This window comes from Hakea prostrata, chromosome 4, assembly GCF_041222555.1.
Source record: "Hakea prostrata isolate BN-2017 chromosome 4, UWA_Hpros_2, whole genome shotgun sequence".
In the NCBI taxonomy this organism is placed as follows: domain Eukaryota; kingdom Viridiplantae; phylum Streptophyta; class Magnoliopsida; order Proteales; family Proteaceae; genus Hakea; species Hakea prostrata.
The window spans coordinates 44,291,008-44,306,401 of record NC_142603.1 but is presented as its reverse complement, the minus strand read 5'-3'; the positions used below and the strand labels follow the sequence as shown (position 1 = coordinate 44,306,401).

At 37.2% G+C, this 15,394-nt stretch overlaps 1 protein-coding gene across 1 annotated transcript in view; it reads right to left on the bottom strand.

Moving 5' to 3' along the window:
• Positions 1 to 6,005: 6,005 nt before the first annotated feature.
• LOC149019039 (uncharacterized) overlaps positions 6,006 to 15,394 on the bottom strand; it is a 29,982-nt gene continuing 20,593 nt past the window's right edge. Inside the window, exons 4-14 of the mRNA XM_089153127.1 lie at positions 14,469 to 14,595; positions 13,916 to 14,010; positions 13,387 to 13,510; positions 12,197 to 12,277; positions 11,655 to 11,753; positions 10,508 to 10,666; positions 10,351 to 10,411; positions 10,177 to 10,247; positions 9,398 to 9,439; positions 7,420 to 7,605; positions 6,006 to 6,982 (exon numbers count right to left, since the gene is read on the bottom strand). Of these exons, the coding sequence (XP_089009253.1) occupies positions 6,449 to 6,982; positions 7,420 to 7,605; positions 9,398 to 9,439; positions 10,177 to 10,247; positions 10,351 to 10,411; positions 10,508 to 10,666; positions 11,655 to 11,753; positions 12,197 to 12,277; positions 13,387 to 13,510; positions 13,916 to 14,010; positions 14,469 to 14,595 (1,579 nt within the window). The 3' untranslated portion in view covers positions 6,006 to 6,448. The remainder of the gene's footprint in view (positions 6,983 to 7,419; positions 7,606 to 9,397; positions 9,440 to 10,176; positions 10,248 to 10,350; positions 10,412 to 10,507; positions 10,667 to 11,654; positions 11,754 to 12,196; positions 12,278 to 13,386; positions 13,511 to 13,915; positions 14,011 to 14,468; positions 14,596 to 15,394) is intronic.

Below are 15,394 nucleotides of genomic sequence, written 5' to 3'. Positions count from 1 at the left end.
TCATATTCATGACACTTCAATAAATAGTGCAATGGACAGCTCTAAATATGTTATGCAATAAAAGTAACTATATATAGTTAGAGCTCACATTAGTTAAAATAATATCAAATCAATATATATATATATATATATATATATATATATATATATATATGGAAATGTTATGTGACTGTACTTTTCTATTTTTTTAAAAGCAATATTAATGAAATATTTAAACTACGGTTGTTCTTTCTCCATCCCATGTTCCCTTATTTTTTAAAAGCAATTTTAACTAAATATTGAAACTACTTTTTTATTTTTTGAGCAAATTGCATAGGCACCCCAAAATGGAGGCTTTAAAGCATTGACACCCCACTTTACGTTTGAAAAACACAAACACCCAATTCATTAAACATGGTAGTCCATTCCGTTATTGAAACCATTAGTCCACTGTTTATTTTGCTTAAATTCCAAAAATACCCTTACCATAAACTGAAGAAAAAAAAAATGACCAAATTTATTCTCTCTCCTCACACGACTCTGCGGGTTCACATCTCCACCTCCGAATCCGGCTCCAGCAACGCCAACGATGGCACCACCACCATTATTGCCTCATTAATCAAACGGCTTCTCTTACTCTCTTCAATATCTCCAGCTTGAAAGCCCTCCTTTCACTCTTTCTCAATCCTTCTCCAACGTCTAAATGCACTGCAAATCTGGCAACACAGCTTGCAAATGGATGGGTTTCCATAAATCTCATTTCTTTACTCTCTCGCTTCCCTTTGGATTCTAGTTCATTACCTCCATTACAGATCCCATTGTTCTCGTTCTCCTTGAATCGACCCACCTCTATCAAATCGCCACCCATTTCTGATCTCTGCAACTCCACCAGTTTCTTGATTAGACCCTCCTCAAGCATCGCTTCTATTTCTTCTTTCCTCCCAAAATAGGCCATGTCAAAGACACAATCCATTGCTGCGGCTCCGAGAGAAGACTCCTTGAAGCTCAAGAAGCTGATGATTTTGGAGATTTCTCCGTTGAATTTGATTTCGTCGACAAGGGGGCTTTTGATTGATTTGATTAGGGAACAGAGGACTTGGGTTGAACAACTCGATGCCATAGAAACGAGGGCTCTAACTGTGACCTGATCAAAGAACACGTCCTTGTTGAATCTAACCAAAGCACCCACTGCGAGGGCCGAGTGTTCTCGAATTCGTTTTGAAAATCTTGGACAACAAAGAACAGATTCAAGCGCCGAGAACACCTTCGATTTCCGAACCAGGTCCTGCAAATCTCGGTTGAAACCCTGTGAAACCCGGGTTTCGAACTAGGTCAGGAGCTTCACCTTCGCTTCTTCGTCAATTAACGATCCTTGCAGGACAGTCACCAAATCCAAGTGAGTCGAAATATCCCATTGATATTTTTGCCGTTTGATTAACGAGGCAATAATGGTGGTGGTGGTGGCGTCGTTGGCGTTCCGGAGCCGGAGCCGGAGCCGAAGGTGGAGAGGTGAACCCGCAGAGTCGTGTGAGGAGAGAGAATAAATTTGGTCTTTTTTTCTTTCAGTTTTTTGGTAAGGGTATTTTTGGAATTTAAGAAAAATAAACATTGGACTAATGGTTTCAATAACAGAATGGACTACCATGTTTAATGAATTGGGTGCCTGTGTTTTTCAAACATAAAGTGGGGTGTCAATGCTTTAAAGCCTCCATTTTGGGGTGCCTATGCAATTTGCTCTTATTTTTAAATCTCGCATTCATGAATTTGCAGATAAAACAAAACAAGCGTGCATTTGCACGTGATATATATACACATATATATATATATATATATATATATATATATATATATATATATATATATATATATATATATATATATATATAAATATATATATATATATATATATATATATATATTTATATATATATATATATATATATATATATAATATATTGTTAATAATTAAAAGGACAAAATGAAACATGTATGCTTTTAACATGAAAAAGTACTCAAAATGAAGGCCATAATTCCCAAATAATATGCGAGAATAAAATGTTAAAAACCAAAAGATTATTGAACGGTGAGCATGATCTAGTTGAGAACCTAGTGGCTAAGAAGATAGTAACAAAATTGTCACAGACTTGATGAGAATTGTTTATCCAGTGTTTACTAACATAGTAGTCATTAACATTTATTCACATTATTATCCCACATTTTGAGTTTTTGAAGAAAAAGAAAAAAAAAAAAAAAAAAAAAAAAAAAAAAAAAAAGAAAAAGAAAAATTTTAAATAAAAATTTAAAAGGGTGTTGGATTCTATTAGTAGTCTAATAAGAGTTTGTATAGGAATTAAATTAGAGTTTGCATTCATGTAAACTTCTATTCCTTGTAATAGTCTACTTTCCACTTTATTATAAATAAAGGGCTTGAGATCATGGATCAATAAGCCATTCTGCCAAACATTGTATTTCAACATGGCATCAGAGCCTAAATTCGATTTGGGAAGCGACCTACCTTCTTCTTCTTCCGATTTTTTTCAAACCCATTGCCAATCTTCGGTTCTAGGCGGTTTTCAAGACCATCTTGGTCGCCAACCGAAAAAAAAAAGAAAAAAAGAAAGAAGAAGACGATTCTGTTCCGTCTCGATTCAATGAATAAGAACAGAAAACAGAGGAAAGAAGAAGAGAAGAAGAAATCAGCAACTTCCGCTGCTTTTTGCAACAACTCCTCACGACTCGGCTTCCCTCCGAATTTTTCTCGATATTCTTCATCCGAAGCCCGCGATTCGAAGCTTGGTTAGTCATCGAAAACCTTCGATTGGGGTTCCGCTATTAAGGTTCTTCGATTGGGCTGTTCTCCTTAAGCTCGTGAAAGACCATGACGGATCTGTTATGGTTTGAATTTGATTTTTGAATTCAAGTTTTTTAATTCAATTTTTGAATTTAAGTTTTGAATTCAAGTTTTGAGGGTTATTTTGGTAAATTTGCTTTTGGGGGGAATTCAAGTTTTTGAATTCAATTTTTGAATTTAAGTTTTGGATTCAAGTTTTGAATTCCGGTTTGAGTTATTTTGGTAAATTTGCTTTACGGGACTTATATGTAAATTTGTATAAGTTTTGAGATTTATTTGCAAATTCCGTTTTTCAAGGACATATTTGTCATTGCAAAAAAAAAAAAAAAAAAAGGGGGAAGAAAGAAAGAAAAAAAAAGAGGTAGATCTGTTTGGGTTGTTTGGCTATTGCATTCTGCGACATTTCTGTTACTTCGAAAGGGTGAAAACTGAAGAATTGCAGATAATTTTGTCAACATGACAACTATTGATGATACTATTGCTCCCACTGATCCGAATATTTTTCCACTTTTCATTCTCTTTCGGTAAGATTTGACGGCACAAATTACTTGATCTGGTCTCGATCTGCTTACCTGACTATTGCTGGAAGAGGACTAGTTGGATACATTACGGGCACTACTATCAAACCCACTACCGCAGGTGTTTTACAGGATAAATGGATATCAAACGACTCTCTTATTATGTCATTCCTTTTGAATTCCATGCATCCAAATATTGCCCGAGGTTACCTATTACTTGATACTGCAGCCCAAATCTGGAAGGCTACTACTGAAATATATAAACAGTTGGGGAATGATGCACAGGTTTATGAGCTACGAAAGAAGCTTCATGAGACTACCCAAAAGGAACTAATTGTGGCCCACTATTATGCTGAGTTGCGATCTCTTTGGCAAGAGTTGGATCATTATGGGGATTATCACCCCACTAATCCAGATGATGTGGCGACATATAAGAAGTACATTGATAAGATTCGAGTATATGACTTCTTGGCGAGGGTTTGAACGTGAGAGTACGATCGATCAGAGTGCAAGTCTTAAGTCGTTCTCCCTTTCCTACACTAGAACAGTCTTATGCTCTTGTTCAGTGTGAGGAAAGTCGTCGATTAGTCATGCTTCATACTCCTATTATGGAGAAATCAGCTTTACAGTCTGTTCGCACTAAATCTGATCCGGCTAAGGAGATTGTCAAGTGTGAGCACTGTCACAAACCATATCATACCAAGGAAAATTGTTGGAAACTGCATGGGAAGCCTGCTGATTTTGAGCAAAAACGAGCACAAAGACAGGGGAAAACAAGAGGGCTAATCTTTACGAGACAGCTTTCCACCACACCCTCTCGCAGACGTTGGTTTTTGGCGGGAGGAGTTTGCTACTCAGCGACGTATTATGCGGTCTTCTATCGCCGGTGCAGCCTCAACCACTGCTTCCTCTACTACCCCTACCAACTCCTACCTAGCTACTTCAGGATCTGGGGAAGGAGATTGGTCGTGGTAAATGGACTTTATTTGCTCGAGCCAATTGGAGGATCTACTTCTGCTTTGACTACATCTTCTAAACCAGTCCATTCGGTAATATCAGACCTTCATTAGAGGCACCGTAGGCTCGGTCAACCCCCTTTCAAATTTTGTCATTTTCTCTAGATTTGTTTTCCTGATACTTTTATCTTACCATTACAATTTCTTCCTTTCCAAGTTTCCCCATTGGAATTTCCTTTGTTATTATCTTCCCACGTGTAACGCTACACGTGAGGGGGAGATTGAAGATGTCTACAATTCAAAGCCTTTCATGTAGACTTCATTATGCAGAATTTGATCTTTGTTACCTTTGAAAGTTTGTCCCTTACCTTCGCAATCTTCTACTCCTTTGAAAGTTTGTCCCTTACCTTCGCAATCTTCCACTTTGGAGATCTAACATTGCTATAGATCTATCTTTTTGACTGTGCGTAACTTAATCTCTCGTTAACCCGGAGATTTGCCCCTTAACTTGACATCTTCCCTTCAGAGATCTAACCTTGCAAAAGACTTGTCGTTTGACCTTTGCAGAACTTGATCTCTATTACCTTTGGAGATTGTCACTTATCTTGACAAATTTTCCCCTACCTTTGGAGATTGCCCCTTGGCAAAATTTCCCTTTAAAGGATCTAACATTGCTACAAATCAAAACTTTCACTTTGGCTATTTTTCCTAGCTATTGTTACCCCAAAAATATATTTTCCCTCAAATTTGTGCAGAAATTTAGTCTTCTCAACATTTGAAGATTCTACTTCTTTACTTGGGCGTTCTTCCTTGGAGACATAAAGTTGCAGTAAAGATGAGGACAAATCAAATGGAAGTCTGTAAGGCAGATGTAATCTATAAGTTTGAAGATCAAATTGCTGATATTTACCTGGACAGATGTTTTATACTTTTTTGGTCAAGTTGGACATGTGTGATATCCATGCCTCAACTTGAGGGGGAGTGTTGGATTCTATTAGGAGTCTAATAAGAGTTTGTATAGGAATTAAATTAGAGTTTGCATTCATGTAAACTTCTATTCCTTGTAATAGTCTACTTTCCACTTTATTATAAATAAAGGGCTTGAGATCATGGATCAATAAGCCATTCAAAACAACAAAAAAAAAAAACAAAAAAAAAAAAACAAAAAAAAAAAACAAAAACCCATATATTACTACAATAAAATTAAATTGAAATTTATTTTTTTCCACTCATCACCTTGTTCCCTTGTTTTTTGGGGGGGGGGGGCGCCCTCCTCCTCCATGTTGTTAGTAATTTTTATGGGGGGGGGGGGGGGGCGCGCCCCCCACCCCCCGCAGGGGGTGTTTCCGATCGAGGGTTTGATTTGTGGGCCCTCCTTCACCCCCCCCACCACACCACCACAACGCAGAGGGGGGGGCGGGGTGTTTTTCGCGCACATGTTATTTACTTTGGTCTTGGCATAATCAAGATGTCCATGAGGAGGAGTTTAAGAGACCACTAGATGGAAGATGTCTTGCTCTTGATTATTATGCATCGGTAGAAGATGCCTGGAAAGTGTGCACTTGATCAAGTAGCGCTGGTTTGATCAAGAGATTAGTGCAGTGGAGCCCACCTCCACAGGGGTGGATTAGTTGGGGGAGTCTTCAAAGATTCGGTGGGGGCATTTTCTAGGTGGCTTTGTGAAAAGAGTCCCTTATGGGAGGGTGCTTGCAACTTTCATTACTTTAGTTATTCATAACTAAAATGCCCTTGTGCATAATTTTCAAGTAAGAGATCAGTTTTCATGTTCGAACATTAGAGGAAGGATTATATCTATGATAATTGATTAGAGGTCAGTTTTCATGTTTGAACATTAGAAGAGGATTATATCTCTGATGGCTATCAATTATCTAATCAATGTAATAAGCCCTTCAGCTAACTCAACAATTTGGAGCCAGGAAAGTGAGCAGGGGAGAAGAGAACTGAATCATTAATATGAAAAAAAATTATCATTCCCACTTACACACAGACTGCACACATCACATTGTAACTTTTTCCTCATTTCCCCCATCCCCTTACTGTATGTGACTCTTTCTTTCCTATACCCTAACAACACCAACACCAATTAATCACATCTTCACATTTGTTGCAACATATTAATTGCTTCAATTATTCCTAAAGAAGTTGAAACCCCACCTCTGTGTCAATCCATCTACAATGCTGTTGGTTGGGTTCTTCTCCACTGTCAAGGTAGCTCGTGTACCACCTGAAATGTCAACATTTTCTGCTGAGGCGTCACCTGTAGCTGATCCATGATCACTTGATGACGTGTCACTTCTAGCAGAAATCTCTGTACTTCCTCCTGTGGGCTCACTTGCATCTGGTGAAGGGCTTTCACAGACCAAGTCCTCGGTGGCTGTTTCTGGAATGGCACCATCATCTGTCTTTGAAAGTGTTGGTCGTTCTGTGATAGCAGTTGTTCCTGGTGTTTCTTTCTGCGAACATTCAGGTGAAATGGCTGGAATGGCACCATCATGTGTCTTTGAAAGTGTTGGTTGTTCTGTGATAGAAGTTGTTCCTGGTGTTTCTTTCTGCGAACATTCAGGTGAAATGGCGCCGATATTGGATAGCTGCTGCTCCTCAGGAGGCTGTCTGATTTCCATGTCTTTTAGAGATTCTAAAACTGCCGCCATCAACATCTGGATAATATTTAAACATTAATATAGAAAAACATGGTACAGAACAAAGGAAGCCCACTAATATTCTCTCTCTCTCTCTCTCTCTCTCTCTCTCTATATATATATATATATATATATATATATATATATATATATATAATACACACACACACACACACTTGTTTCAGTGGATTAAGGCCCTCTATGCGGGGTTCCCCCCTGGTTTGATTCATAGGATGAGCAGTTGTCTTGCAGCGAGTCCCTTTCCAACCTGGAACTAGTAAGGTTAAGGTGGCTGTAAATCGAATGATAAGAAGTATTCCATTCAAGAAGCATGTTGAATAGCGATCGAGGTGCACTAGAATGGCCCATAAACCCCCTGACAGAACATGTGAAATATTGCAAGCAAAATAACTAAAATATGGGATGATGGGAACTAAAATTAGTATGGGACTTACCCTTTCTTCCTCTTCAGCGTTGCATGGGAAATCTGCTATACCATCTAAGGGGTACTCCACATATTCCTCGTCATCATCACCATCATCTATTGCGGTTGGGACATGTGGTCCACAGAGATCACCATTGGAGAATTCAAAGCTGATTAGCCCAGAGGATGAGGCAGGCTCCTTTTCACTTCCTTCCTTCTGCGACAAGACATGAGATCATCAGCAAATGCAATAGCAACGTTACAGATAAAAACACCACAGCCTGCCTAATAATTGATGTCAAATCTAAACCATCTAACATCTTTTAATATGAAAACATAAAACTATTCATACATCTTTTCAAAATAAAGTGTATGCAGCAGCAAGGGAAAGAACAGAAGAATCAAGGAACACTACAATCATCAATGTCTTTGGGCCACTACTGCAGAACATCAAAGAGGTGGTTCATTGACTAAAAGGAATAGATTTGTGTAGTCGATGAAACAGATGACCAACACCACCACATTTTGATTAGATTCTTTGGTAGCTCTCAAATAATTGGCTGAGTTGCTGCAGGCATATTGTTTGTGCTTAACAAGGCTTGCTCTAGTGTATGGGCAATAAGTCTTAATGTAGTACGGAATAGGTTACAAGGCTGCATTCCATCAACATCAATTTCAGAGCTTTTTCACATATCGATCATGTAGCTGATATTTGGTATCAGAGCTGGACAACACATCACAGGTTCGAGTCACGGAAAGGGCTACCTGGAGCAAAATGAAAATTACCAAAAGCTACATGATTGGACAGCATGCAATGCTGCATACTACCAGATTTAATTATTTTATTTGCCAATGGAATAACAGGATAAGAGTCAGAGAGTATTAAGAGTTGTCGGAAGGTGGGCAAGTAATATGTGGATGTTGTGTACAGATGGATGTAGTTTGTTATTATGTAGTGTCTCTATAAACAATATTACAGTAATAGAGGGGTGGAGAATTTAACCCCAGCCTCCTAATTGCACCAGACATCATTGCTTTGTAAAGCAGACCCTATCCTACTATATCTATTCCATCATATATTTTCTCTGTATTATTTATCTTTCTTCTCTTTTTTATTAACTTTTTAAAGATTATCTTGCACGTAACAATTTGCATTAGATCCTGGGATGAAAAAACGGGTTGACAAATTGGGAAGCACAGTACGTTTACTTCAAGTTGGAAAACAAAGAATCACAAGGAAGCATTCCCGAATCATAGAAGAGATCAACAAGCTGTTAAGAATATTCCTCTAACCAAACAGAGCGATAAAGAAAGATGGTGTTCTTTGTTAAGAAATCCAGGATAAAACACTGCTGTCGCCATCTTAACATCCTCTTGCACAATGAATTTTAAGAATTTGATGGCCTTGAACACTTAAGGTGGATCTTCAGTACTAAGCCAGTTGATGAAAGCTTCCCCCGATGTTCAAAATGAGGTTTAAAAGCCAAGAAGATCTCAAATTTTGGGATCTGGGGGAAATTATTTTGATATTATTTCTACATTATCTTCCTCAAGAACATGCAAACTTCCAAGGAAGGAATGTTATTTACCGTCAAAGTTTAATAATTCTATTTGCAAATGGTTTGAATAGGAGTTGGAAGTGGATGTCGGAAAGTGGGTAGTAATGTGTGGATGTTGCATAGTTACGCAATCATGTAATATCTCCATGAATGGTATAACAATAATAATAGAGGTGGTTGAGAATCAGACCCCAATTTTATCCCAAGAAGAGGCTGGTAGCCTCCCAATGGTGCTAAATTTCACTGCTTTGTCCGTAAACAAAGTCCTGTCCTTACTATATCTCTTGATCTCTTCTATCTTATTTTCTCTTTCCTTCTCTTAATCTATTGTTATCACTATCTCACAAAATCATACATACTGACTAAGAACATGAAAAAGGGGGGGGGGGGGTTGTGTGGTTGAAATCTTATAAATTACAACTGAAGAGAAAAAAACACTAGCAAAATTACCTCTCCAGATTGCTGTTCTTTGGAGGGAATATCAGAAGGGACCTGAACAGTATTCAAGAAACACGCATATGGTAAGTTAAACGAATATTAGATGCAAACAAAACTAAATAGTATTCAACATTCAAGAGTATTCTATAATGATGTCTGTAGTCAGAATTTCAGTCATACGCACAACATGACACCGTACTTGCATATAACTCGATGCAACTTATTTGACGTAGAGCAACCAGGCAAATCCTAAGGGACAGCAGCTTTAAACATGTGACCAAAGTCCAAAAAGCTCAGATGGCCCTGAACAGCCTGCTTCCTCCATGATTGGGAGCAAATCCTAAGGTTTTTTTTTCCTGCTACCTGAAAAACTAGGAATGTATCAAGTTGGCCATCTTTCCGAGTGATTGGATCCAACAGCCCTTCTTCCACTCCTCACCCCACTCCATCCTGTAAAAGTAATCAAAAAGAGGATTTGGAGAGGGGGAAACAACTACCAATTCTGACCCATTTCTACTCTTGATTTTACTCTGAAATCTCGATAAGTTTATTTTGGACATAAGCCAGCCAAAGCAAGAGAGTTACAAGGATAGCCTCATCCATGTAATGTTTTACAATACAGAACATAATAATATATGTGTTTTTAGTGAGCGGATGATAGTTTCACTGGAAGCTAATAAGTAATAAGGCACATGAAATATGATAAGCTGGAGCCTCATAGACCATTGAACTTAAACTGAATTATACTGCATGTTCATAAATTGACACGTTTCAAACCAAGTTTTACTGACCTCTGTCCGACTCATGGGTCTTATTGCATGAAGTTTTTTTATTACATCTTCTGTGCTTTTTGCTGCTGATTCTGCAATTAGCAGCCAATCAATTGGAGAACTAAAAGTCTTCTAAAAATAAAAGGTATAATAGAAACTAGCATGAACAAAACAGAAGTGATAGGAATATCATGCCTGAAGTTTCTGAAAAACTATGATCTATACGTCCCATTTCATGCATTGTATTCCAACTACCCTGCAGATGAATTTGTCAAATCAGAACTGAAACTTGGTACCCAACATTTTCCAGCATAATCAAAATCCACAACCAGGTTTTTTCGTATCTATCTACCTTGCCAAAGTAATCGTGCATGGTCCCAAAATAATTCCTCTCAACTGCTTCTTTTGGAGGTTGCAAAACATTATGAAAGAAGATAGTAATAGAATCAAAATAGAATTGAGGGCGTTGGGAATTGTGATCTCCCTCAAATTTGATGATATTTTTGTCTCCCTGTTGAGTAAATGGGTTAAAATTAGATAGAAATGCAACGCATATATTGCCATAGTATGCGGGTAATATTACAACACCCCCACCCCCGAAAAGGGGGGGGGGGAGTAAATATAAATTTAAATGGAGATATCTTCTATTCCCATTCATTAATGTACTCTCTTATAATTTGAAATAAAAAAAGGGAAACAAGATAATGACAGTAAATATCCTATAAAGTAATTGAGAAGAGTTTCACATAAATAGAATTCTACCTTGTTTCATTTTGGTAAGTAACAGGGTAGAATTCTACTTCTAAAACTAGAAGAAAATGTAATAATAAGAGAAATCACAAGTAAAAGTATTCATCAGTTGCCAGCACAGATCTGTTAGGATAAAATAGTGATCCTATCCTAACTGCACAACAGCACAAAAATTATGATGCTGTTATGAATTTCATTTATTTATTTTGAACAATTAGTGTCAGGTTTGATATATAGCATAAACAACTTGATTGGATATATCTCGTGATACTTCATACATGAACTAAGGGGTCAACTTTCTCAAATTAGTACACGTAAGATTCACCGATCAGAACCTTCACGTCGGGTGATTGACAAACCAGGAAGTTTGCTGCAAGCGAGAAATTTTATAAGCATAAATCCACAAGGATGCAGCAGTCATTCTAAACGTATTACTGCATACACTCTTATTGTCCATGTCTGTTTCCAGGAACAAATATATCAAAGGAAAAACTTCAGGTTAAAAAGAATCAGAGTGTGTCTGTAACGTGGTTTTTGCACACAAACGCTAAAGAAATCAAAGAAAGAGCTTATATAATCTAATACTATCTAATACTATAAAATGAAGGTTATATTTGGGTGTAAATTATGTCCCTTAAATAAATAAGAATGTTAACACTAGAATGGCAGTGGCAAATGTGTGATGCAAAATTGGATGCCAAGTGGGAAAATATTTCTAATACTTTACCGGAAATTTTCAATGTGCTTACCACATAAGCTTCATGTATCTGGTCAGAGTGGCGAGGTAGAATAAAATCATCATCGGTAGCATGACCAAGTAAAACTGGTACAAAGCAAGACTTTGCAACCTATAATAAAAATATGTTATACAACAGTCTTTCATAAGCAACCAAAGAAGTAAAAATTAAGAATGAATATGACAAAATCCCTTTTACAGCTTCTGGTTTTATTTCATTCACAAAATCTTTTAAAACTTGTCCTAATACACAATTTGGCAGCTGAAAGGAAGAATCCCTACATCAGTGGCTATTTTAATCAGCCAAGCTGCATCACTTAATTACTTCATAAATGATTTCAGCCAACTTCTATAAACGGGACAGGGTCTCTATTTACCCGTGTGAAATCCCCTGGATATGACTGTGACTAGCTGTTACGCAGATTCAAGTTACAGATCAGTGCATTCAATTACTATTATGTTCCATATTAACATAAACAATCAAGATTCTAAACTGTTTCAAATAATAATACAGAAATATGCCTAAAACAGTACAAGTAACAAGCAGGATAGAACCTTAATGGCATTCAGGTCCATTATGTCAAACTTTGCCCTTTTCTGGATAACCTTACGCATGTATTGGATTGCAAACTTCACCTAGGGTAAGCAAGAAAAAAGGTACATTAGGTTCAGAGAAAAGATGTTAATAAAGTTAGGACCAGTAAAAGCAGATAAGGCAACACATGACTAAGCACAGACATTGGAGAAAGCAAAGGGTTATAAGCTCATATCAGCAAAAGAATAAGTGTACTCAGTGGATAAATGATAAGAAGGAAAAAGTAAAATTTTTCCCTTAATATTCTTTCAAAAAAAGAAATAGCTAGACTACCATTGCTTTAAATAGATAGATAAGATACTCAACATTTGGCAGCAATATACCAATATCATTTCACACAAGGTAGATATGCTACTGCCTTTTATTGGGCCTTAAAACTTTCCTTATGTTTGCCACCACCTAAAAGCTCGAAATGTTAGGGAAGGGTTTTCCTAAAGTATACATCAACACTTTCTAAGGGTTGATTAGATGAACTCCCTTCTCTACCATGTCTGTGGCCATTTAACCTACAACCTTAGGGCAGGCCTGGCCCATGGAGAACAAACTCGGGGCATGTAAAGTCATCCTAGAAACACTAGACTGAAATAGAGCCCTGTTAGCACCAATGATTATCTATAAAATTTGCAAAAATACTAATATTTACTTCAACAACTAAAAAACTAGAGAGAAATCTGGGAAGAGTTGCTCAAAATGTTCTTTTACCTTTCTCTACAAAAGGAGGCTAGTCTAAAGTACACCCAGGTTCTGTTTCTAAACTTACAGAAATGAAGAGAAACCTTGTCAATAGTATACGAGTAGCAAACCAAGACAGTGATCTAGATGAATCATTGGGCATTCCCCAGATATGTGTGTGGATAAGAACAGGCAAGTCTGACCAAATGTTCATCGACCTCCACTCCACAACTCAAGGGGAATTACCAAATTATAAAGTCAACCTATAAATTTTTCTTGAATTGAGCAACAAGGAATGAGACAACAATGGTAGAACTGTCTAAAAGGAAGTATGTGTATGTCAATAAGGAGACTTCCAAATTCTCTTAAAAGCTAGAAAGGAACAGATATGCCCTTTAATGAGAGAAAATATCATAGGTTTCTGGCAAAAGCTCAATGGAAGCATCTAAATGCTTAACTGAGAAACTTATCTACTTACTGTGAACTTTGGTACGCGGAATTTGTATCTATCTGCAAGTTCCATCATCAATTCAACCAAATCAGAAAATGGACTATCAAGCACCATTCCTGCAATTGATGGATCTTCAGCTCCATATATCAAGCTGTCAGGTACAACATCAAAGCGTTTGGAGGCAGAAATCAGAAGATCTCAATAACGTCCATTAAAAAAACAAAAACATAGTGACAAATCAACCAATAAATAGTACAAACTTTAACATGTCACTGAAAATTGACAATACTATCAAGTAAAAAATCATTGCAACTGAAATACATGATGACTTTAGTGTGCAAAATAATAAGTTTCTCTGTTCAGGCACATCCAAAGGATATTTACAGACAAGAACAATGTAAATTTGCCACATGGAATAGCTAATGGTGGCATAGATTTCTGAATATGGAATACTCATCCTTTGCAAGGTCAATATCACACATTTTCTTTTGATACAAATAAATGGTTCAGTAAGCTCACAGTGTGGAAACCCAGTAAGAACTGACAGCAATGATACCTGGTCACAGCTCCCATAGAGCGGCCCCACAAACCAATGCAAGACACATTACCATCTGACCGCAAATAATCAACCACAGCCTTCAGATCATCCTTCTGTAAGACAACCAATCCAGGTCAGTTTGCAATAAGATAAAGCAAGGCGACTCTTGACTACTCACTCAGATTTTTCCAGGGGGGTTGGCAGGGACTATCATCTACTACTACCATTGCCATATAACATTACCAAGCAGCTGTGATTACAACAATTTAGAAGCTGTTGATTTCAATTTTTGTGAGGGGGGAAGTCCTTGTGCAGCATGAGAAAAATAATTCATCAAGTGAATGTTTAAACATTCCAGTCCTAGTTACAGTCTAAACTCTCAATCTTGTATTCATCAAATTCACAAATCTGGTCTAAATCTATAAATAACAAGTAAAATGTTGAAATAAAGCACTGTTAACCGTATCTCCACTTTCAAAATTCTTTAATGGCAGGAATACTTTTCATTAGCTGATCAAAATCGCTGGGAAATAGCTTTGTTGCTTGATTTTCCAAGTTGCTAGGCACTTACTTCATTCCAACCCAAAGTGACGTACTCTCCTTCTGAAAGCCCAGATCCAGAAAAGTCAAGGGCAAAAACTGTAATGTTTGAAGGCAGCAAAATTAAAGCAGCTTCACTGGCATCCGCTCTGCATCCACTGAGACCATCAAGATATATTTCTTGTCAGTAACAAACTCTGTTAAAAAGCAGCTTCAGATCCAAGATGGCTAAGAAACCCATCCCCCATTAATTTAGACAAAAAAAAAAAAGGAAGAAAATTCCATTCCAAACAATGAGGACCATCTAAGACAGAAACTTCTCATGCAATCCTACATCAAAAGTCAAAGCAAACAGTCATATAAAGGACTGAAAAGGGAAAGACTGATATTCCACTGAAAAGGTGGACTAGTTCGAAGGCTTCACCAGGTAGATAACTGTTGGAAGTATGATTAAGGTTTTCCTAATTAGAGTAGACTCCTCTTTTAGTTATGCTTCTATTCTATTTGCTTTGTATTTCCTTATCCTACTCAGAGTAGGATTTACTCAAATTGTAACTATAAATACCCCATTGGGGCCTATGAATGAAAATAACCTTCTGAGCAATTATTTCTTCAAATTACAACAATAACTCTCAAAGTAAAAGCAGCTGATGCTGGTATTGAAATCAGATTGGGCTCGAACAAGAGAAGAATAGAAGAAATGGAAAGTAAAGGAATAAAGGTGGTTCAGCTCTCTCAGCTAGGTTCCTAACTTGGTACTTAGCTCTCAACAGCAAGGTCCTCACCTTTCTTATCACTCAAGGAAGAGAGAAGAAAATAACACAAAGCGAAGAATATGGAAACTACTAAAATTAATCAATTTCATAAATCTGTGTGCTAAGAAGTGAGAACAACCTATTACATATTTAGAAAGTACTATTACTTGCCCTCCAAGCTACATAAGAGTATGGAAACTAT